The 23,294-nt window shown below is 54.1% G+C and overlaps 2 protein-coding genes and 1 pseudogene across 3 annotated transcripts in view; 2 read left to right on the plus strand and 1 right to left on the minus strand.

Annotated features, from left to right (window-relative positions):
* Positions 1-46: 46 nt before the first annotated feature.
* On the plus strand, positions 47-8,052 carry LOC143834056 (uncharacterized). The gene is made up of 5 exons (XM_077330611.1): positions 47-1,159; positions 1,410-1,515; positions 3,710-3,780; positions 3,977-4,109; positions 4,837-8,052. Exons 1-5 carry the CDS (start codon positions 1,001-1,003, stop codon positions 5,910-5,912), a joined length of 1,545 nt encoding a protein of 514 aa, XP_077186726.1. The 5' UTR covers positions 47-1,000; the 3' UTR covers positions 5,913-8,052.
* Positions 7,917-23,294, minus strand: part of LOC143833797 (uncharacterized) — a 32,219-nt gene continuing 16,841 nt past the window's right edge. The window contains exons 11-17 of the mRNA XM_077330023.1: positions 16,805-16,944; positions 16,622-16,699; positions 14,992-15,232; positions 14,241-14,347; positions 13,389-13,501; positions 12,068-12,175; positions 7,917-11,455 (exon numbers count right to left, since the gene is read on the minus strand). Coding sequence (XP_077186138.1) covers positions 9,468-11,455; positions 12,068-12,175; positions 13,389-13,501; positions 14,241-14,347; positions 14,992-15,232; positions 16,622-16,699; positions 16,805-16,944 — 2,775 coding nt within the window. The 3' untranslated portion in view covers positions 7,917-9,467. The remainder of the gene's footprint in view (positions 11,456-12,067; positions 12,176-13,388; positions 13,502-14,240; positions 14,348-14,991; positions 15,233-16,621; positions 16,700-16,804; positions 16,945-23,294) is intronic.
* LOC143834118 (uncharacterized) lies at positions 16,173-22,883 on the plus strand (annotated as a pseudogene). Its single transcript, XR_013229731.1, has 2 exons — positions 16,173-16,312; positions 17,752-22,883. The product of XR_013229731.1 is annotated as an uncharacterized LOC143834118 (transcript).

Below are 23,294 nucleotides of genomic sequence, written 5' to 3' on the forward strand. Positions count from 1 at the left end.
GGGGTGGGGGCGGTGGTGGTGGTGGTGGTGGGGGGGGGCTTCCTAATCCGGGGCAGGGGAACCGGGACGAACCAAGCGGATCTTCTTCTGTGGGTGGCTCCAGCCCCCAGCGAGCGAGGGTTGCCAGGCTCCAGGCGGGACCGGGAATCTCCAGGCGGCCGAGATCAGCCCCCCCTCCCCCCGGGAGACCCGGCTGGGGCCTCTCTCTTCCCCTATCCTGCCCGGGCTCAAATCTCCGGGGATTGCCCAGGCTGGAGGTGGCAACCCTCGCTCAGCAAAACAAAAACCAGAGTCCAGTTGGGCACCTTTAAGACCGACCAAGATGTATCCAAAGCGGGGGTTTTACATGAAAAAATATCCTATTCATCTGCTTAAGTCTCCTTATAGAATATTTATATCTGCCTGATGGTGGTTGGCTCCTTACCTACCAAAGAAGCCCTCAGAGCACGTGCTGGGGATTTTCCACGGCTCATGGCTGCACTTCCCAGCACTGACCACCTGGCACCACTAGTGAGCACACAGGGGCAGCTTAGTGCCTTCTTTACAACAACCCTTCAAGGCTGTCTTCACCAAATTACTTGCTGGTTAAAATTCCAACATAAATACATCTATTTTAATATATTATAATATTTCTACTTTTTCTTCACAATGTATTTATTTGTTTATTTATTTAGATTTCTATACTGCCCATGTCTTTGCAGCTCTTGGCGGTTTACACAGAACATTATAACTTACATGAAACATTATAGAGACTATAAACATCAAACAACTTTCAATAAAACATCAAAAGATGTTTTTGATAGATCCGTGTGCTTAGATCCGTTTAACTTTCTGGTTCCTTGCCCCAGTTTTTTTGGGTTCAGCATTTTCTCCTGTTTTTCTCTGCTTGGAATCAGCCGCAGTTCCATCCAGAGACCCAGTGGGGGGCCTGGGGGCAGCTGGTGTCGGAGACCCACTCCACAGAGGGGATGGGAATCTTTAAAGGTGCACCAAGAGGCAGATGCTGGACCGGGTGATCCTGGAGCAGTTCCTGGCCCTCCTGCCCCGGGAGATGCAGGGCTGGGTGAGAGGATGCGGGCCGGAGAGCAGCGCCCAGGCGGTGGCCCTGGCCGAAGGCTTCCTCCTCAGCCAGGCCCAGGAGGAGAGGCAGGCCGAGCAGGTGAGGGGGGCTCCTCCAGGTAGGTCCCATTCAAGCCACGGTCTCTGGCCTTATCCTGAAGTTCCCCCATCTGGACATTTAAGGAGTTAATCGTTCAATTACCCCTCTCCTATATTAGAGCATTTCTCATCCCTTCAGAAAACTGACCAGGTCTGCTGACAGAAGGGTTCAGCACCTGGGAGTGGGGCAGGACCCACGGCTTGGTCTCTTTCGTTCCATCTCTTACCCCTCTCCCTTGCTGCTCTTTCAGATGTTGGGACCCTCCGTGAAGGCGGAAGCTGCAATCCCAGAGGCAGAAGGAGCTCCGTCCGAGGAGGGGCAGGCTGTGGAGCGTGCCCCAGATGCCCTCTCCGGGGGTAAGGACGGTCGTGCCGGGAAGGGATTGGGGCACCCTGTGAATTTGAGGGGTGGGGAGGTTGAATACATGTTCAGCCAGCATGGAGTTAATTTGCGGTGCTCAATGTCCCCTAACTGGGATGCCTGGAAAAGGAGAGGGGGCACATTCAGGGGGGGTGAAGCCTCCCAGTATTAAAATACTCCCCATTACGGCTGCCTTCCTTCCCTAAGAGGAAGCCCTGCCTGGGACGGCCCAGACCCTCCACAGGCTACACGAGTTTAAAGAAATAGCCACCTGACGGAGAGGCTGATTCTGTGAGGGCTCAAGTGGGGGAGGTGACAGTGAATGAGGGTTGTGAGTGTTCTGCACAGTGCAGGGGGTTGGACTAGATGACCCTGGAGGTCCCTTCCACCTCTAGGATTCTACTAGGCTTCAAAGCCCGTCTGTAACGAAAGGCTTTGAAGGGGCCGGGGCACCCCCTGGCCACCCCCCTCTCCGTCGACTCCCCAGGCTCCTTGCGGGCCTGCTCTGAGGAGCCTCCCACGGTGGCCCCTCTCCCCGCCGACTCCCCTGCAGGCCTCAGAGCAGACCTGGCACATCGTGGACGCGGTGGGTCTGTACCGAGTGCCACAGTGAAGGCTCCGCCGCCCGCCCCCCTCCCCGCTGACCCCTCTGCTTCCCTTCGGGTCCCAGAGCAGGCCCGGGGTGTCGGGGGCCCGGAGGGCCTGCTCCGAGGGCCGCCTCCCCCGGCTGCCCCCCTCCCCACCAGTTCCCCAGCTTCCCTGCAAGCCTCGGAGCAGGGCCTCACGGAAGCCTCCCCCTGGGCGGCCGCCTTCCTTCCGACTCACCGGAGCCGCGGCGACCTCCAGGCAGTGGGATAATGGGCCAATCGGAAGGCGCTCCTCTGCGTGGGCCTTCTGATTGGCCCCTTGGGGTTCTGTATCCCGGACACCCCGCCCCCCTTAACCAAGTATTTATACCGCTCCCCGAGTGGTGCACAGATGATTCTAAGTCACATCCGGGCCGCATTTGACGGTGACATGTCATGCAGCGTCATCCCCACACCCCCCTCCCCTGGGCCAGATGCAGGTCCTGCCGTAGTCTGAGATATACGGGCAACATTTACAGATCCCTGAGGCCGATACATCCCTGGGGCTTCTCTCCTGCCTCCCACAACATTTAGGGCCTTTTCGCACGGGGATCTTTGTTGCAAATTGTTTGCGGAATGAAAAATCGCCATTTAAAGTAGTGGAATTCGTCGTTTTGCACACCTGCCTTTGTAGTGGAATCAGTTGCGTTTTTTAGCGTTTCCCACAGGCTTCCGGTCTCGGCAGAAATCGCTAGAAAGGAAGCGCTATTGCCAAGCTCGTCCCGCCCCTGGCCGTCAAGCAGCCAATGGGCAGCCGTTAGCATGCTCCCAAACAGCCCCTTTCCCTTTAAGAAAGCTTTTTTTTAAAAAAAACAGACCCATAGCAACGAATCTAGGTAGATTCGTTGCAACGGAGAGACCCATCCAGCTGCCTAATGTGAGCTGTCGTTTGATTGTATGATCGTTGGCACGCTGCCTCGAGTGATAAAAAAAAAATCCCCCCCCCCTCTCACGGGCCCGATTTTCGGCTGAATTAATGTGTAAAAAATAAAGGGACTTTATTTCAGCAAACGGGCTTTTATGTGGTTTGTGCTTAGTGACTAAAGGTGAAGGACTGAAGCCAGGGAAGCCTCTAAACAGAAGGAGGCTCGCTGGTGCGTTTATCCCCGCTCGCTCGGAGAAAAAAAAATGGCGATCGCTTCGCCGGAAGTTTGGAGGACAGGCTCAGGAGGAGGGACTTTGAAGAACCCGCAACAATGGTAACGCACAGGTCTTTAGCGCTAGTGTTGCAGATTGGTTGCAGGAGTGTATCGCTATCCGGAGGGTGAATCCACTTTTCTGGATTCCCCTGAAAGCGCTACAACGAAGCGCTTTTTGCGGGTCGGTTTCAGGATTGTTGCAGATTGTCTACGACGTCGTGGGTTATGGCAAATTAGTAGCGTTTCCAATTAGCAACCATTGTGCTATTTTGAAGCCGTGCGAAATGGCCCTTACTTTCAGAAGGGTTTAAAATGTGTACAGAGGGAAAGATTTTTCAGCCCTGCAAAGAGGCTGCATGAAGAACGGAATAACCAAGCAGATACCCTCCCTCCCCCCCCTCCCTCCCCCCTTTTGTCTCTCTCAGGCAGTGAAGAGATGCTGTTGAGATTCCCTCTTTTCAGAGGGGAGGAAGCGGCTGCTGCTCTTCCGGTCCAGGTAGGAGAGAGGAGCAGGGGGCAGCCTGGGCCCTCCTCCCTTCTCGGGGGGCTTCTGCTCCTGCGGTTTCTACAAGGGGTCTGGGCGAGAGGTCCTCTGAACGCCCCTCCCTTCCCCCCCTCCCAAGACCTGCATCCTGTCCCTTTCCCTCTGCCAGGCGTGATCTCTTGGGGGGGGGGTCTGCTTTCTCTTCCAGGGTCTCCCCTCCTTCTCCTTGGAGGACGTGTCCGTCTCCTTCTCCTCGGCCGAGTGGGCCCTGCTGGATCCGGCCCAAAGGGCTCTGTGGAGGGAAGTCATGTGGGAGAACGCTGAGAATGTGGCCTTTGTGGGTAAGGGGCTGTCCTGGGGGCCAAAGGTCCTTCCGTGTCCCTATTTTTTTTCCTGCTTTGAATGGAACTGAAGAACCCTTTCTTCTTGCTAGCCTGAACTCATGCTGAGCTTTACACTCTCCCTACGAGCCTTGTTTATTTGTTTCCATTCCCTCCTTGCACGAAGGACGTGGGGTGCCCCTGGGTGCAAGACGATACGGATCAGTGTGCTGCCTCCCCAGTCAGATTCAGCAAGAGCACTTATTGGCCTCCTATTGCTGCTTCCGCAAAGGGCCTTTGCTGCTGGTGCCCAGCGTGTTCTTGCAGAGGGTCAGCGGGGATCTGGATTGCAACTGGGAAGTCATCAGCCAGGATGGGGCCACGGCCGAAAAGGCCCTGGCTCCGACTGAGACCAGGCTAATGGCTTTAGGGCCAGGGGGTGGACCTTTCATGACCGTTGGAATGTATGACATTTATTAGGCTTATTTTCCTATTTTTGAGGGGACCTGGGGTGCTTTGCTTCACAGGTCCACCCCCCTGGTACTGGTTCCGATTGTGGGCCTTGATCCTTATTCTTCCCTTCGCTCCTGAGCGATGTTGGGTTTGTTAACCTTACGGCCTGCTGGGTGAGGGGGGCAAGGTCTTCTGGGGCCTGCAGTGTGGAGGCTCAGAAACTCCTGGGCAAGGGGTCAGCTGTGGGGGGGGGGAGGTATCCTTAAGGCTAACAGGATCACTCTGCTTATTCCAGCAGGGGAAGATCAAAGGACTGAGGAGGGTGAGGAACTTCATCAGGAAATGGAAGACAGAGATAAAAATGAAGACTTGAAAGAAAACACCAGGAATCAAGGCAGACAACGTTTTGAATGTTCAATGTGTGGGAAGAAATTCAGTGTGAGTGGCCATCTTCGACAGCATCAGAGAACCCACACTGGGGAGAAACCTTTTGAATGCTCAGTGTGTGGAAAGAGATTCAGTCAGAGAAGCAATATTCAACAGCATTACAGAACCCACACTGGGGAGAAACCTTTTGAATGCTCAGTGTGTGGAAAGAGATTCAGTCGCAGTGTCCGTCTTCGGCATCATCAGAACAACCACACTGGGGAGAAACTGTTTGAATGCTCATTTTGTGGAAAGAGATTCAGTGTGAGGTGGAGTCTTCAAGCTCATTGGAGAACCCACACAGGGGAGAAACCTTTTGAATGCTCATTTTGTGGAAAGAGATTTGGTCACCGTACCAGTCTGCGAATACATGAGAGGACCCACACAGGGGAGAAACCATTTGAATGCTCAGAGTGTGGGAAGAGATACAGTCAGAAGGGCAGTCTTCAACAGCATCAAAGAATCCACACAGGGGAGAAACCTTTTGAATGCCCAGTGTGTGGAAAGAGTTTCAGACTGAGTAGCCGCCTTCAAAATCATCAGAGAACCCACACAGGGGAGAAACCTTTTGAATGCTCAGAGTGTGGAAAGAGATACAGTGACAATGCCAATCTTCGACAGCATCGGAGATCCCACACAGGGGAGAAACCTTTTAAATGCTCAGAGTGTGGAAAGAGACTTTGTAACAGTAGCAGTCTGCAAACACATCAGAGGACCCACACAGGGGAGAAACCTTTTGAATGCTCAGAGTGTGGAAAGAGATTCAGTCAGAAGGGCAGTCTTCAACAGCATCAAAGAATCCACACAGGGGAGAAACCTTTTGAATGCTCAGTGTGTGGAAAGAGATTCAATTCGAGTCACCATCTTCAAAGGCATCAGAGAACCCACACAGGGGAGAAACATTTTGAAACCTCAATGTGTGGAAAGAGTTTCAGTATGAGGTAGAATCGTAAAAATCATCAGAGAACACATAAAGTGGAGAAACCTTTTGAATGCAGGCTTGAATAGCTTCAAAAAACCCACACAGGAAGATGAGTTTGGTTGCTCGGTGTGTAGAAAGATATTCAGGTTGAGTCTTCAACAGCATAAGAAGACCCACGCAGTGCTCACTACTTGTCTCTCACTCTAACTCTTTCTGACATCTACAAAACTGGCAAAAACACGTCTTTTCCCGAATCCTGTGGGGAAATAGGGTAATATCTATCTGCAGCCTCTCTGCTTCTGGCCTGGTCTTAGTGTGACCAACCGGCATCCTTTAGTCACAATCATTTTTATCTCACAAGTTGTCCTTGAGAAACATTGCACAGCCATCATCGCTGTACTCCAGCCTGCTATGTGCTTTGTAATCCTTGAATCCCAAAGAATTCTGGCAATAGGATTCTTTTTTGGGTTGAAAGGAAAGCTTGTTCCCTTGCTCAGTTCTGTGGTCAACCCCCCCTCCCCCCGTGATCCAGTATTCTGGAATGGAGCTGGCAGCAAATCCCCCTGTCTCAGTTGCCCTCCTCACTGACCCCCAGAACATCCCAGAGAGTGCCAGGAAGGAGGTCAGATCCCTCCTCCTGCTCCGCCTCCCCCCAACTCCATGAGCCAGAAGTGACCTGGAGAAGTCTCTGGGCCAAGGCCTCAGACTCCTCAGGGGTCCCGTTGAACTCCTCCTTGGGGACAGTGTCTTTATGCTGAGGAATTTCAGCCCACTACTTTTAACTTGGAAAGGTGCCTGCATGAGGTTTGCATACAGGCCTGGAGGTGGGGGTTGGGGGGGGGGTGGAATCCTGCCTCTTTCCCAAAGGTTTAGTAGATACACCATTCAAAGCTTTTTTACCAGAAAATCTGGGAAACTAGTAACTGGCCACAGGAGTGGAAACGATCCTGAACCGCCGGAGCCTGGCAGCTCTGAATGGGAACAAGCTGAAAGGGAGGATGGGTCTTCTTAAACCGGAGGTGGTCTTGAAGGGCACTGCTGGCCGGTTATTCAGATTTCCCTCCTGAAATCCCCTCCTGATTACATTTCCGAGGCTAAGTTCAGCGAGGAGCTGTCAGAGCCGGCACCGGGTCGTATGTAGGAGCGGAGGGTTCCCGTTGGAGAACTGGATTTGATTCTCCTCTCCTCCCGCGCATGCAGCCAGCAGAGTGATCTTGGGCCAGTCCCAGTTCTCTTTGAGCTGTTCTTGTAGAGCAGCTCAGCTCAGCCTGAGACAGCCTGGGAATGGTAGGAGGGTGGCCCAGCAGAGAACCCTGCCTGACGCATCACTCTCAGTTTGGGCCCTCAAGTTGGATGCAGGCTTTCTCCAGAGAGGCAGCCGCACCAGGAGGGAGTCTGAGGGGAGAGATGAGATGCTTTGGGGCCCTGACCTGTGTGTCCCAGGCTAGCCCCACCCCGATAGAGCTCAGAAGGAAGCTCGTACGTGGAGACGGACGACTCAGGCCCCCTTGAAACCGGGCAACGCTGCACTGGGATGAATAGGAACATTTAAAGGATTGGATTGGATTTCTATGCCACCCTTCCTCACCGACTCAGGGCAGTGTACAACAACAATAACACTCATTTCTGTTAATGAAAATGGTTGAAGCCTTTAAAATTACACCTCTAGTTTGGTATTCCCCAGTAACACCAGTGCAGTCATGGTGGTGGGATTCAGGCATAAAGGCATTTGAGGTGTGCCCGGGAGGGGGGGGGGCGGTTTGAGGCTTCAAAGAACCGGCCCCAACCAAAAGCTGTGCGGAAGCTTCTGCTACCGGGGAGAATCCCCACCCAGGCCCCGCAAGCAGCCTCCCTCCGCCGGCCCCGTCCTGCCTGGCCCCACAGCCTCTGCCTTCGAAGGGCTGGATGTCACACAACTCTGCTTGGTGCCTCTCATCAGCGGGGCTCTGTCCCCGATGCCTGAAAATAAAAAATGCCTCTTGGGTTTGATTAATAATATTATTAGACAGGAAAAATGGGCAGCTATATTGATACTGAAAACGTCTTTATTTGAACTCAGGAAAATAGTTGTAATTGAGTCACTGAGGAAGAAAACTCCCAAACGAGGTGATTCCGAGGAACCTGTTTTGACCGCAGTGCTGTGAATAAATTGGTGAATCACAATTGCCGTTGTCTCTCCTGGTTTTATGGCCTGACGGGTCGTTCATGGCTACGCCGTCCCCCCTAGAGTTGGCAGCCATCCGGAGCAGGGGGTGAGTGAGGCAAGACAGGCCTGGCAAAGCTGAAGCTGGCCGGTTCTACCACATTTGGTGGCTTGAGCACTGGGTAAGGGCAGGGAGAGATCCTATTTGTCCAGGGAATTGGTGGATTTGGCACAGGCATGCTCAGAGAAAGCACTCTCCAGATGTCCATGGACTACAATTCCCATGAGACCCTGCAAGGGTGCATTGGCAGGGGCTCATGGGCAGCTGGAGAGCCATGTTTTAGCCACCCCTGCACTAGAAGCTTGGCTTTTGCTTTGGGTTGACTGGAGCAGGGAAAGACCAGACTCACTGGGACGGAGCTCCCCCTCCCTGGCGGTCTTCAAGCAGCAGCTGGACAGATAGTTATCCTGAACGCTTTAGGTTGATCTTGCACTGAGCAGGGGGGTGGACTAGAAGGCCTGTGTGGCCCCTGCCACTTCTATGAACCTGATTATTGTATTTGTTATCTGCCCTTTCTCTCCATTCTAAGCTGACTGCTATAATGCTATACTGGCACCACTGAGATCACATGCAGCCAGCGGGGTGATCTTGGGCTCATCACAGTCTTGATAGTGCAGTCCTGGCAGAGCTCTCTCAGCCCCATCTACCGCACAAAGTGTCTGTTGTGGGGCCTGATTCCAATGGTGCCACTATGGGGCCCTTCCTCCGGCCAGAGCTACTCCACTCTGCGATCCTGTACCTGTGATGGCTTGAGCGTAAATTGGGGTAGAATTGGGGAGTATGCCGCTGTTTTATGGGTTTGTTAATGGGATTAATGGTGTTAGGGATTATGTTTTATTTTAATGGGGTTTTAATTTGTTTTTGTGTAATCTACCACAAGTCTTCAGAGAGTGGCGGGATAAAAATCTAAAAAATAAAGAATAAATATGGCATTATAGCTCTATAGAGCCCGGCTTAGACTGTTAACAAAATCTCTGAGGCAGCTCATGTGCTAAAAAGAGCGATGGGGGAAGCAGGATGGTTGGAAGTGCAATTGGACACCTCACACAGCACACCACAGCAACGCAGACACACAAGGAAGAGGTGAAGTCCAAAAGAAGGCAGTTTCTGTCATTTGTGACTTTGCTCACCGGATGCAGGTGGGTTTGCCTGAACAGGGAAGAAATAGCAGCTAGCAGGCGGTTACTAAAACAGGCCTGCCTGAAATGGTAAGAAAGAAACAGCAGCCAGTTGCTAAAATGGATTGCAAAGGAGGTTTCAAATCCCCCATATTAAGCATGGGTCTCCAACTCCCCCCCCCCACACACACACACACACACCACTTCCAGGGGCAGGAGCGGTTCAGCCATGACACGCCTTCCACCTGCCACCAACTCATATTATTTCTGCCTGAGGTGAATTTTTCAAAGGTCCCGACACCCGAGGGAGGCCTGACGTTTCTTCTCCATTGTCACCATTTGTGCCGGCCTCTGGTTTCACTTCCGCGTGGGCTGTCTGATGGGAAGTGCGGTGAGGGCCCTCAATGGGGCGCTTCCCACGGGCGGAGGAGTTGGGGGGTTTCTCCCTTCGGTGGCTGCTTTGATGCCTCTTCAGTTTGGATTCCCAAAGGAAGCTCTTTCCGCACTCTGGACATTTGTAGGGTTTGTACCCAGTGTGGATTTTCTGGTGGCAGGTCAGGCTTGACCTCTTGCTAAAGTTCTTCCCGCACTCCAAGCAGCCGTATGGTTTCTCCCCCGTGTGAGTTCGTTGGTGGGAAGTGAGGCTTGAGTTCTGGCGGAAAGTCTTCCCACAGTCTGGGCATGCATATGGTTTCTCTCCAGTATGTATCCTTTGATGGGAGGTGAGGTACTCCTTCCGAATAAAACTCTTCCCACACTCTGAGCATTTGTGAGGTTTCTCCCCCATGTGGATACCTTGATGGGATATAAGGTTTGAGCTCTGGCTGAAACTCTTCCCACACTCTGAACAGGTGTATGGTTTTTCGCCTGTGTGGGTCCTTTGGTGTGAAGTGAGGCGTGAACTTTGACGGAAGCTCATTCCACACTCTGAACATTTGTAGGGCTTCTCTCCTGTGTGGATTCCCTGGTGGGATGCTAAGCTTGAGCTCTGGCTGAAGCTCTTCCCACATACAGAGCATCTATAGGGTTTCTCCCCGGTGTGGATTCCTTGGTGGGACGTAAGACTCGAACTCTGGCTGAAGCTCCTTCCACACACTGAGCATTTATAGGGCTTCTCTCCTGTGTGGATTCTCCGATGGGACGTCAGGCGTGCACTCTGGCGGAAGCTCATCCCGCACACTGAACATTTATAGGGTTTTTCTCCGGTGTGGATTCTCTGGTGGGAAGTCAGATTTGTGCTGTGGCTAAAGCTCTTTCCACACTCCAGGCATTTATAGGGTTTCTCCCCAGTATGTGTTCTTATATGGGAAGTAAGGCTTGCACTCTGGTTGAAGCCCATTCCACACTCTGAACACTTGTAAGGTTTGTCCCCTGTGTGGATTTTCTGATGGGAAGCAAAATTTGAGCTGTGCCTGAAGCTCTTTCCACACTCAGCACACGTATAGGGCTTCTCCCCTGTGTGGATTCTTTGATGGGAAGTCAGATTGGAGCTCACTTTGAAGCTTTTCCCACACTCCAGGCATTTGTATGGCTTCTCCCCTGTGTGGACTCTTTGATGGGAAGTCAGGTTTGTGCTGCGGCTGAAGCTTTTCCCACACTCTGAGCATTTATATGGCTTCTCCCCTGTGTGGGTCCTCTGATGGTACGCGAGACCCGAGCTGTGGATGAAGCTTTTGCCACACTGAGAGCAGGTGTAGGGTTTCTCTGCCGTGTGGAGTCTCTCGTGGGTGGTAAGGCTTGAGCTATGGCTGAAGCTTATCCCGCACTCAGAACAAGTGTAGGGCTTCTCCCCGGTGTGGATTCTTTGATGCGAATTAAAACTGGAACTGTGACTGAAGCTCTTTCCGCATTGGGTGCATTTGTAGGGCTTCTCCCCGGTGTGGATTCTTTGGTGGGAGGCAAGTGTGGAGCTGTGGCTGAACATCTTCCCACACTCCGAGCACTTAAAGGGTTTCGCCCCGGAGTGGCTTCGTTTCCGGAAAGAGAGCCTTGAGCTCTTCCTGCCCTCGGACCACTGAAATAGTTTCTCCCGGTTTTGCCTTCTTTGATGCCTGCTCGGTTTTGATCTACCAGGCAAGCTTCGTGCACCGGAAGAACTTCTCCCATCACTGCTTTCTTCTTCTTTGAGGGGAACGTCCGGGGAATGGGCCACTTCGGCAGTGATCTGCTCCTCCCTCCACTTCTGCTCTTCTTCGCTTCTGCTTGTCTCGTCTGCTGCTGCTGCTGCTCTCTTGTTCAGCCTCCCTGTGAAGAAATGAATAAACAAGCCAGCCTTTATCCTTCTAGCCCGCCAGGCTGCCCATGAAGGTATTCTGAGAGAGCTCTGACAAGACTGCCCATCCAGAACGGCACTATCAGGGCTGTGACAAGCCCAAGCTCACCCAGCTGGCTGCATGTGGAGGAGGAGCAGGGAATCAAACCCGGCTCGCTAGATTAGAGGTCTATGCTCCTAACCGCTCCCCCAAGCTGGCTCTCAGGACCCTGCAAAGCTGGAAGAAGTACAGCGGAGGGTGACCAAGATGACGAGGGGGTTGGAGCGTCTTCCCTTGGAGGACAGGCGGAAGAGTTCAGGCTTCCCAGTTCAGGAGAGAGACGATGAAGGGGGACGTGATAAGAAGTTTATAACATGAAGCTTGGGGTGGAGAGTCAGATGGGTGTTGTGGGCAGGAGTGGCGGCTTCTAATCTGTCCCCCCCCCAGTGCTGTGTGTTTCTGTACTCTTAAGATTTTATAACCTTAACCGTATTTTTAATGCTTACGATGCTTTGACAATTCTAGGTCCGCTGTCTAGTAAACCCTGACCGGGTGGAAAGGCAGCACGGAAATGTTTTGGGGAAATGCGCACACACAAACCCACTTGGGCCGCTCCCTGCGGGCCTCTCCTCTTCCTCCGAATCCTGCCCAGGCGGCTCCTCTGCCTCTTCCAGCCAAGGGGGGGGCTCAGCCTTGGGCGCTCGGAAGCTTCCTTTAGAGGAGGAAAACAAAAACAAAACACAGCGCTTCATAGTTCGGGCAGAATGAATTTCCAGCTTGGCCTTTTCTTTGGACAAGGCTCCCCGTGATGTTCTGGTGGGTCCACCGGGGGACTGCATTTCCAGATGGTTAGGCGGAAAGGGAACTGGCTGGAAAACCACACCCAAAGTGAATGGCGGCCAAGGGGAAAGCATCAGAGTGGAGGGAGGTGAGCAGTGGGGGCCGCAGGGCCCAGAACTGGGTCCGGTGCTTTTCATCATTTTTAGCAATGACCTGGATGGATCAGGGGTGGGGGGACTCATTAAGTTTGCGGATGACACCAAATTGGGAAGAGGGGCCAGAACACCCCAGAAGACAGAGACAGAGTTCAATGAGTGGGAAAGTGGGCAGATGAGAACAAGATGCAGTTCAATAAGGAGAAGGGCAGAGTTCTACGTCTGGACCACAAAAGAGTGACTCTTGCATCTTGGAGGGGAGATACCCTTCTGGGGAGAGGTGTGTGGGAAGGGCGGGCTTGGATTAATCATGGACTGCAAGCTAAACCGGAGCAGACCGTGTGGTGCGAAAGTCAAGAAGGCCAATGCAGTCTTGGGCTGCGTCAACAGCTGCTTCAAAATCACGGCCCCGAGACGTTGTGTCTGAGAGGGGCAGGATATAAAACATTAAATAAATAAGTTGTCCGCACTGGTCATTGTCTGCGCCTGTATGCCGTCCGGGAGGCTCACTTCAAAAAGGATGTGGACAAAATTGAGAGGGTCCAGGGGAGAATGAGGGGGCTGCTCCGAGGCAGCCTGCAGGGGGGGCCCTACGAGGACAGGCGGAGGGGCCTGGGAATGCTCAGCCTGGATAAGAGGAGGCTGAGAGGGGGCCGGAGGGCCCTCTTGAGGGATGTGACCGGCGGTCACTTAGTGGAGGGCAGGGAAAGGTTCCTGCTGGGGGCACAGGAGGGGACCCTCAGGAACGGGTTTAAACTACACGGAGAACAGCTCCAGCTAGATATGGGGGGCGTCACCGTCGGAGGACTTCAGCAGTGGGATGGGCTGCCTCAGGAGGTGGGGAGACCCCCCTCACTGGCGGTCTTCAAGTAACAGTTGGACAGATCCTTCTCCTGGATGTTTTAGGAGAAAACACTGCACTGAATGCCCAGGTTGGGGGGGGGGGGAGATCTGCGCTCCAGACCACCAAGGGCAAAGGAGAAGTCATACCGAGGGAGGTTAGATTCTTGCAATCCTCCATGATCACATCCAGGCGCTCCCTGGGCCAGATCCAACACAGACCACTCCTCCCTCCACTGAGAGATCCCGGCCCCCTCTGCGAAGGTCACCTGAAAGGAGGAGACGGAGACGTTACTGTTCGTAGATACTGAAAACACTGAAAGGGGAAGGCCAGGGGGTTGGCTCCTGCTGTTTACCTTTGACTCCATTTAGATGGGGACTATGAGCAAAGACACATTTTTTTTATTGGGGTGATCCACGTGATGCACATGCTGGCAGGGGCTGGTGGGAATTGTAGTCCATGGACATCTGGAGAGCCATTTTTAATTTCACCACTTTGTATTAAAAGATGGCCTTTCCTGCCAATTCCCGGCTACCCGTCAAATCTCCCCCTTGAAAGAACTAGCCCGGCCCCCCATATGAGAAGCCTCCTCCTGTGACCCCAATTCCGAGCGGCTGCAAATGCTCCCTCCCTCCTCTGTCTTGGTTGGGCCCGCTGGTGACTTCCTGCTCAGATCCTACTGCGACTTGGGGAGCCGAGTTCGAATTCAAAGTTCTTCTTCTACCCCCCCCCCACTGGCTTTCAGGGGATAGCTGCCAGTCAGGGGGCATCAAGTCACCTAGAGAAGGCTGCAGGGCTAGGGTTGCCATCCTCCAGGTGGGACCTGGAGATCCCTCCCTCCCTCGCCCCCCCCCCCCGCATGACGACTGGCCTCCAAATTATATCGCTCAGCATGTCATTGAGGCGTTGGAATACCGCTCTGCAGGGGGAGATTTCTGAAAACTTGCACAGCAGACCCCCCCTCCAGAATATGTCAGAAACAGCCGACGGGGCGCCCAAACCCGCTCCAGTTCACAGGACCTGGAACCGCGGAGAACCGGCTGCCGGCTGGAGCTGCCAGTCCCGGGAGCGCCGGATCCCCTCGGACGTCCTTGCCGTTGTCTCCACCCTGTTTCGACGGAGGGTTTGTGGGGCTGCGTGAGCTTCGCTGCCCTGGGCTGGCCCGCCCGGCCGGTGGCCAAAGGGCTCCCGGGGGGACCTCCGACGCCAGGCAGGACCCGAGAGGCGCCGTCTCAAGCCAAGAAGGGCCCGGAGGAGGCTGAGTGCCGGCGCTCCCTGGCCTCGCCTCTCCCCCCCCCCACCCCCCCCGGCGTGGCTGGAGGCCCCTGCAAGGTAGACCACTGGACCCCCCCCCCCAGGGAGAGGAGCCCGGGTCCTCCGCCAGCCAACAAGCGGCGGCATCCCTCGGGACGGCGCTCCCGGCCCCCGCCCGCAGGCACTCCCACCGCCCGGCGGCAGCCTTCGCTCCCCAGCCCCGACGGGGCGACCCTCCGGCGGCAGCCAGAACAGCCTCTCTCCGCCTAGGGCCGGGCAGGGGGACCCCCCCCCTTGCAGGCTCTTTCTGGCCGCAGCCGGGCAGACCCAGCGACCCCCGACTACCCCCTTCCCCCCTCCCCGCGGCCAGGCGCTCCTTCCCTCGCCCCTCTGCAACACCCCGGGCCGGAGGGAACCCTCCGGGGGGGGGGGTGCGTCTCGCATGCAGCCTCTGCAGGGGGGGCTCCCCGCCCCCAATGCCCCCCCCCCGGGGCTCACCTGCCCCGCCTGCCGGCAAGGTGGAGACACGCGTGGGAAAGACAAAGGCGGCTTTCCCACGGAGGGGGGGGCTGGGGGAAGTGACCTCAGCGCCCCGCCCCCTTCACCCCCCCCCTCCGCAGCAGCGCTGGGCAGAGCCGCCTCGCTCCCCTTAACCCCTTCGAAGACGCGCCTGCACACCGCGTGGGGGGGCTGCGCGGGTGGGGGCAGGGAGTCCCCGCCCCCCCTCTGCGCAGCGGCCCTGAGGGCGAGGAGGGGGGGAGGGGGGCTGCCCGGAGCAGGAGACGAAGGCTGGAGGGGGGCCAGACTTTGGGGCACTTCCTCCCGCTGCGGCGGGGGGGGGGAGGGTCCGTCTCCCTGGTCTGGCCCAGCAGGGCTCTTCCGAGGGTCTTCTCAGGGGACGGCCTCGGCCTCTCTGCCCTGTGGCTGGCCCTGCAGAGGAACTGGCTGGCCCCTGGGTGAGACGGGAGGCTGGACTGGAGGGACCCTCCCTGGGCTGACCCAGCAGGGCTCTTCTGAGGGTCTTCTCAGGGGAAGGCCTTGGCCTCTCTGCCCTGTGGCTGGCCCTGCAGAGGGACTGGCTGGCCCCTGGGGGAGACGGGAGGCTGGACTGGAGGGACCCTCCCTGGCCTGACCCAGCAGGGCTCTTCTGATACTCTTATGAAGGCCTCGGCCTCTCTGCCCCGTGGCTGGCCCTGCAGAGGAGCTGGGGATGGAGACTGTGGGGAAGGCAAGGGGCAGGGACTGTAGTGGGTTCCAAGGCCCCAGAGACCTTCTCCCAAGCAGCCCTTTTCTCCAGGAGGGTCATTCCCAGGTCTCTCCCCCCAGGCTGGCATCAACAGCTGCCAGTGCATTTGGAGGGCATTCCAGGGGGGGGGATGCGTGATAAACGGGCAACCTTCCCTTCCCCTCCCACCCCCATCACCTGGCAAAAGAGATTTTCATCTCACGGGATTCTTGAAGGGGGGGCAGGTTGAGGCTGATGCATGCAAGGAGGCCCCCTTCCCACCGTGGGGGAGGGGAGGTTTGTCAGGAAGCCCCCCTCCTCCAGCCCCCCCCTCTCTAGGACAGCCGACTTTCTGCCTTTAACCCTTGAGTTGCATGTCTGCAGGAAGCTAGCAAGGAAGGGGCCGGGCCTGTGGAGGGGGAGGGGGCTCCTTCTGTCACTGACCCCCCTCCCGGGGGAGGGGCTGAATTTCTCTCCCAGGGTCGCGTTTTCAGCAAAAGCCTTCCCTGCAGTAAGGCGCAAAGGACGGGGCGGAATAGTCGCCGGGGGCCGGAGGCACCAATGTGCGATGCTGAGGCGGTTGCCAGCTCTGGGGTGAGGAATACCTGGAGACTTGGGGGGGCGGAGCCAGGAGTGGGCGGGATCTGCGGCTGTGGAGTCCCCCTCCCAAGCAGCTCTTTTCCGGGTGGGGGGGGGCTGCTGTCTGGAGCGCAGATCTCTCTCTCTCCCCCCCCCCACACCTGGCCACATGGAGGCCCCTTATAGACTGAGGCTGCCGTCAGCACAGGGGCGACGTGCCAGGAAAGCCAGGCCGGCCGGCCCTGTCCGCCTCCCGGTTCCCCTGCAAAAGAAGGGCTGGGCTGGGCTGCTCCGCTCCCCGCACCTCGCCTGCACAGGGGTTACCCTCCCTTGAGTGGAGCCACAGCGGGCATCCGGGTCAGATGCACGCCTGGGCTCGTGGGGGCCTCCGGAGGCCCCGTTCTGCAGGGGGTCCCCCAGGCGTCAGCGGCTGATCGACCGCGGAGTCCGGCGCTTGGGACGCTCGAAGGGCCGCCGCTGAGCCCTTCTTGGCCGCGCGGCTCTCACCGGGGCTTGCCCAAGGAGGAGGCGGCCTTGGCGGCGTCTTCAGGGCGAGAGGTTTGGGTCACGTCCAACTCAGGGCCGCCTCCGGCCTCGACAGGAACAAAGGCATCCGCGGCTCCGAAGGGCGGCGCCGACCAGCGTGCCTAACGCGGCTTAATTGAACAGCAAAAGCAAAAAGAAGACTGTTTGGTCTTACTGACAGGCGCCCGGCTGGCCCCTGGGTTTGGCAGCCTCGGAGCGAGTCTTGTGCTTCCAAGGAAGCCGCCGTTCAGGGCTTGGCCTCGCTGCCTTCAGGGATCATCAGAAAGGTTCAAGCCCCCTCCCTCCCCCCCCCAAAAAAAGCCCTCATCGCCTTCCAGAGGGTCTGATTCGCTCATCGCCGACGTGCAGGAGAACCGCGGCCTTCTAGCACACTCGTGGGGGGGCTGTTTGCGGTGATTGGTCTTGCTGATTTACTTTGGCCTGCCATTAAACGAAGAGAAGAGTGAATGAGACACTCATAGGGTTGCCAGATCCCAGTCGGAAAATTCCGGGGGAGGGAGGACAGGGACCTGGGGGGGGGGGAGGGAGCCCTACGGTCCCCCCCCTTCCTCGCGGTCCTTTTCTCCAGGGGGCCTGATCTCTGCAGAGGAGCTGCCATTCCGGGGGATCCCCAGGTCCCACCTGGAGGCTGGCATCCCTATGAAGGCACCTCATTTGGCCGAGGCAAGGAGCAGACTGTGGAGGTTCCCCTCAGTCACTGATAGATGTCTCCTCCCTGAATCTCCCTAATCCCCTTATAAAGCCCTCCCTCTCTCCCCTTTTAAACTGCCCCTCTGAGACTTGGGGTGGCTTACAAAAATGCCACTGTCTTTTCCACTGCATGATTCACCCTAAAAGTCAGCTGGTTTCATCCCATCAGTCAGCTCAGGTTCCTGCTGCTCACCTGGTTTCCTTCTTCGTTCCCACAGAGCAGAGGAGGGAGAGAAAGTCTCTGAGCCTCAGCCGAAGCCAAGCCGGAAATCGTCCCCTTCTCTCAATTTGACACCCGTGAAATTCCGTTCTGAGAGAAAAGTTACGAAGCCGGAGAAACCGACCTCGTTGCCCTGAGCCCGTCATGGGCCGCCCACCCGTAGCCCACATCAGAGGGTGCTAAATCTGGAACCGCTAGAGGGGCCCGAATACCGGCACGGCCTCCGTCGAACCAGGAAGCACATTTTACTTGAGGGGTTGTGGGCAGAGGAGAGCGCACGATCACGCTCAGAGCGTGGAAGGAAAGTCATGAAGAAGGACAGCCTTGTGGCGCATCAGAGACGGCGCACTGTTGAACAACCCCACGTGTGTTTAGAATGTGGGAAGAGCTTCAGTCGCAGCCAAAACTTGGCCTCGCATAACAGAATCCACACAGGGGAGAAGCCGTACAAATGCTCCGAGTGCGGCATAAGCTTCGGCCACAGTTCAAACCTTTCCTCTCACCAGAGAACCCACACGGGGGAGAAGCCATATAAATGCAAGGAATGTGGAATAGGTTTCAGTCAGAGCTCTAACCTGACTTCCCATCAAAGAATCCACATGCGGAGAAGCCGTATAAATGCTCTGAGTGCGGGAAGAGCTTCAGCCACAGTTCTACCCTCGCTTCTCATCAGAAAACCCACACGGGGGACAAACCGTACGAGTGCTCCGAGTGCGGGAAGAGCTTCAGTCGGAGCACCAACCTTATTTCCCACCAGAGAGCTCACACGGGGGAGAAGCCATACAAATGCTCCCAGTGTGGAAAGAGCTTCAATAGAACCTCCACTCTGGATTCCCACCAGAGAATCCACACGGGGGAGAAGCCATATCACTGCTCGGAGTGTGGAAAGAGCTTCAGGCATAGCTCGGCCCTGAATTCCCATGTGGAGAGAAACCATATAAATGTCTAGAATATGGACTCCCAACCAGAGGTCTGTAGACCGCCGGGAGTCCTCAGTCTTTTCCCTCCTGCCTTAATGGACTCATCCACAAGCTAGAAAAAGATTTTAAAAGGCTAGAAGGAGCTCTTGCTACAGGTGAATCTTTAAGAGGCATCAGCCTCTGGAGAAGCCATCTCAGTTCTGCGGGTGTGGAAGGAGCTTCTGTCAAACCACCCCTGATGACAACGCAAGTCCTGCGCATGGATCCCACAATGGCCAGCCAATTGCCCTGGAGGGCCAAGGAAATGGGGCAGAAAAGACGTCATCTGCAAGGCTGACTTTCCTCCAGAGGGAATCCAAGCAGGGAGCCGTGTGACCTTCCTCCTTTGAGGCCTCTCTAGGAAGGACTTCTCCTTCAGAAAAACTGTCTAGACTCCTTTTAAAGCCATTCAAACCCGTAGCCATCTCTACCTCCCCTGGCAGACAATTTGGCTGTTTGAGTCAAGGTGTCTTTCCTTTTGTCTGTCTCCACCGTTTCACTGGGCGCCCCGAGTATTATGGGGAGGGTGAGGAAACAGCCACCTGCCCACTTTCTCTACCTCACGCGCGATCGTAGCAACCTCAGTGAGTCTCCCGTTCCTCCTACACCAGGAAGACTCCCTTCCCACAGGGGCCGTCTGCCCCCTGCGGCTGCTCATGGGCGAAGGGGCCTCCCACTCGCAATCCCTCCGTCCTGCCCAAGGGTTTTAAGGGCTGCATTTATATCTTGCATGAATTTTAGCTCTCGCTGTAATTGTTTGGATGATGCTTGGGTTGGTTTTCAAGTGTGATGTTATCGTATGTGCATCGTTGGCTGTCCTTGTGTGGAGAAGGAGATATAAATATTCTTAAATAACAGACAAAGTGGGTGCAGCGTTTCAGCAGGAAACCTTATACCTTGATCTCTCCCCCCCCCCAACAAACCTCGATTATTGACTCTGGATGAAGAGTTTCCACTGACAGACAAAGAGGAGTCACCATGTTAGTCTGTTGTGGTAGAAAAAGACCAAGAGTCCAGTTGCCCCTTCAGGCCTAAGAGACTCTGTGGCAGGTGACTGAGGGGAACCTCTGACTGGAAGAATAAGAGGATCCAGGGAGGAAGCCGAGGAGGTCCGAAGCAGCAGCACAAAGTCTGCACCATTAGGCCCGACAAGTTTGATTCAAGGGATCCACTTTCGTGTGCATGAAATGGACCTTACTGGTCTTCACAGAGGGTGAGCAGCAGATCAGCCGACCGCAAAATGGACGTGTTGAACACATTCAAGGTCCAAACAGAAGTAGCAAGCTCAGTTTATCTGGTCACCATTTATTTGGGCACAATTCTAAGGACGTAGTGAAGGAAATAAATATATCAAAATTGGAGACCGATGGGCAGATGTATCCTGCATTGGAGAATGCTGAGAGTCATTAATAAAGGCCCTGCCATTACTCATCCGTCTGTGGCAGGCATCATGCCTGTTTTTGAAATACTGATTATCTCTGCCTCCCTTGCAGCTCATCTGTGCTTCCTTCCAGTAACGAGCTGAAATCTGAGACCAACACAGGAGGCAAAGGGAGCAGCTGGCTTCCCCCCCTTGCCTGGGGGAGATGGAAGGTGGGAAGAGGCTGAGAATGGAGCAACTTATCAGCAGGAGGGCCTTTCAGAGAAGCCTGCAGCAGGAAGAGGATAAACTACATGATTGGCTCTCATTGGCTGAGTGTTCTCTCCCTACTGGCTGCACCCTCCCAGCGAGGGCCAATCAAGTAGGGATTTATTTATTTATTTTCTTTGATTTTTACACTGCCCTCCCATATGGCCCAGGGCGGTTTGAGTTGTCTGCATGCAATTTTGACAGATTGGCCCCCATTGGCAGATTGCAACTTGAACTGATTGGCCCTCAGTTGGGTGCAGGCAACTTTAACTTGATGTTTAGTGAATAGTGATGTATTAGGCTGATCCTACATTGAGCAGGGGGTGGGACTAAATGGCCTGTATGGCCCCTTCCCACTCTAGGATTCTATGAAAACTGTACACAGTATTTCAAACGAGGCCACATCATAGATCTATGCCGGGGCATTATAATAGTGCCTACCTCCTTTCCTAGCAACCCCCAACACAGAGTTTTTGGGTGTGGGGGGGAAGCAGAGCAAAGTAGGCAGCAGTTGCCTGTTGTGTGTCTGTGTAGAACCGCCTGGCCGATGCTTCTGCTCTCTGCACTTGATCTTGATTGATTGTTGGTGTCCACCTCTAGTTATGAACCTGACTGCTTTCTAAGAAGAACATATAGAAGTTATTAAACTCTTACCAAATAGCCCAGTACACCAGCCAGAGATATGCATTTTAAAAGTTTCACAGATTGAATACAGATTGGGAGAGTCAGTGGAAATTATCTGCCCCCACATGCACTCCTCAACACTTTCCCACTCTTCCTACGCAGATGAAGAAAAGGACCAGCCTAGAGCATGAAAGAATGCACATCGCCAAATCCCTGCCAAGTGATTTCTGTGTTTCCTGATTGAAAACAAAGCCCATTTTTGTCTCTTGCTCTGCAAAACACAAAGTTTAACCTTCAAACAGCATCAGTTCAAACCTGCATGGTTGCTGCAGCATCATTGGATCTGCAGCCACGTTGATCTGAAGCAACAGAACGAACATTAAGACCAACAACCCCCCCACACACACACACAGCTGGCAAACAGCACATCCTTCAACAAAGAGCCACGTGGTACAACAAGCTGCGTCAAAGAAACGGATCTTCAGGAAGCTTGGAGATCTGCAGGCCTCTCTCTTCGCCTCCTTTCCTCTGGTTTTCCTGCCAGCTCACCTTCTCCTTCCCAGGCAGGGATTCCTCTCTCAGACGGCCATTCTGAGCCTTTTTACTCCACAGACCTCTCTTGACTGTCCGGAGGAGCCTTACAGAACCCATCCCAGAATTTTTCTTTTAAGCATAAATTACAGAAGATTACAAAAGAAACTAATTGTTCTGAAATACAGTTCTCAAAATATTTCTTAAAACCCAAAATTCATAGAATCATAGAGTACATTCATACTTGAAGGGAATGCTGAATTTCAATTAGAGGTGGGTTAAAATAAAGATGCATCCCCCCCCCCCCCAATGCAGGTCCATGAACCCCCTGGAATCTACCCACAATTATCTGATGTTCTTGCCTATTTCACCACAGGATTTGGAAAATAAATATGGGCCTTTTTCTGACCAGTTCTGCAGATGACTGAAGGAGTTACCTTGGCAGACAGGGCACCCACTAAAAAGTCCTTTGTCTGCATAACTACTTTTGGAGCATATCTGAATCTGAGCCTCATCAGAACCAACGATAGGAAAGGTTTGCCCTTCTGTGGATTATCTGACAACTGGAAAGCTGAATCTCTGCCTCAGTCTCTTTCTAAACTGTCCTTTTGAGGTTCCTCCCCTGCAAGGATTCCTCAACGGTTAAGGAGAGAGTTGCTGGCGGTGGATCTCCTTTCACCCTCAGATCACACCCTTTCTTTCTTGCCTGTGAGATCTATTGGCGTTCTGTCCTAAGTCTGAATACTATAATTTTCTTCCAGGTTAGAGTAAGGATTCCAGGCAGATACAAGCACATCACAAGAATTTCCATGGGTTCAGTCCTTTCTCTGGTCTGTGTTTGTCTTTCACGTGTGAAATAAGAGATAAGTTCTTGTAACAGACTTTGCCATTATATGGTTTCTCATGGCATAGTTTTTTGGATGACGTTGAAGATGGCCAGAATAACTGAATGTCTTCCCCAAACTTTTGAACATTCAGAAGAATTCCTCCCCTGTGTGGCTTCGTTGATGCAGCAAGAGATGACCACTCTGGCTGAATCGCTTTCCACAATTTGCACATTCAAAAGGTTTCTCCCCTGTGTGGGTTTTTAGATGACTATGAAGATGACTGATCCGACTGAATCTCTTTCCGCATTCTGAGCACGGAAAAGGTTTTTCCCCTGTGTGGATTCTTTGATGCAGTAGAAGATCCCCACTGTAACTGAATCTCTTTCCACATTCTGAGCACTTAAAAGGTTTCTCCTTTGTGTGGGTTCTTAGATGCCGCTGAAAATTGCTTCTGTCACCCACTTGCTTTCCACATTCTGAGCATTCAAAAGGTTTCTCCCCTGTGTGGGTTCTTTGATGCAGTAGGAGATGGCCACTCTGGCTGAACCTCTTCCCACACTCTGTGCATTCAAAAGGTTTCTCTCCTGTGTGGGTTCTCTGATGCAGCAGGAGATCTCCACTCTGAGTGAATCTCTTTCCGCACTCTGAGCATTTAAAAGGTTTCTCCCTTGTGTGGGTTCTTTGATGCACAAGGAGACTGCCACTCAGACTAAATCTCTTTCCACAGTCTGCACACTGAAAAGGTTTCTCCCCTGTGTGTGTTCTCTGATGCTGTAGAAGATCATGATTCTTACTGAATTTCTTTCTGCACTCTAAGCATTCAAAAGGTTTCTCTCCTGTGTGAATTCTTTGATGCTGTAGAAGATTGTTATTTTTATTGAATTTCTTTCCACATTCCAAGCATTCAAAAGGTTTCTCCCCTGTGTGTATCCTTTGATGTTCTTGAAGATGGCTGCTGTGACTGAATTTC

Source organism: Paroedura picta, chromosome 3 (genome assembly GCF_049243985.1).
Source record: "Paroedura picta isolate Pp20150507F chromosome 3, Ppicta_v3.0, whole genome shotgun sequence".
NCBI classification, from domain to species: Eukaryota; Metazoa; Chordata; class Lepidosauria; order Squamata; family Gekkonidae; genus Paroedura; species Paroedura picta.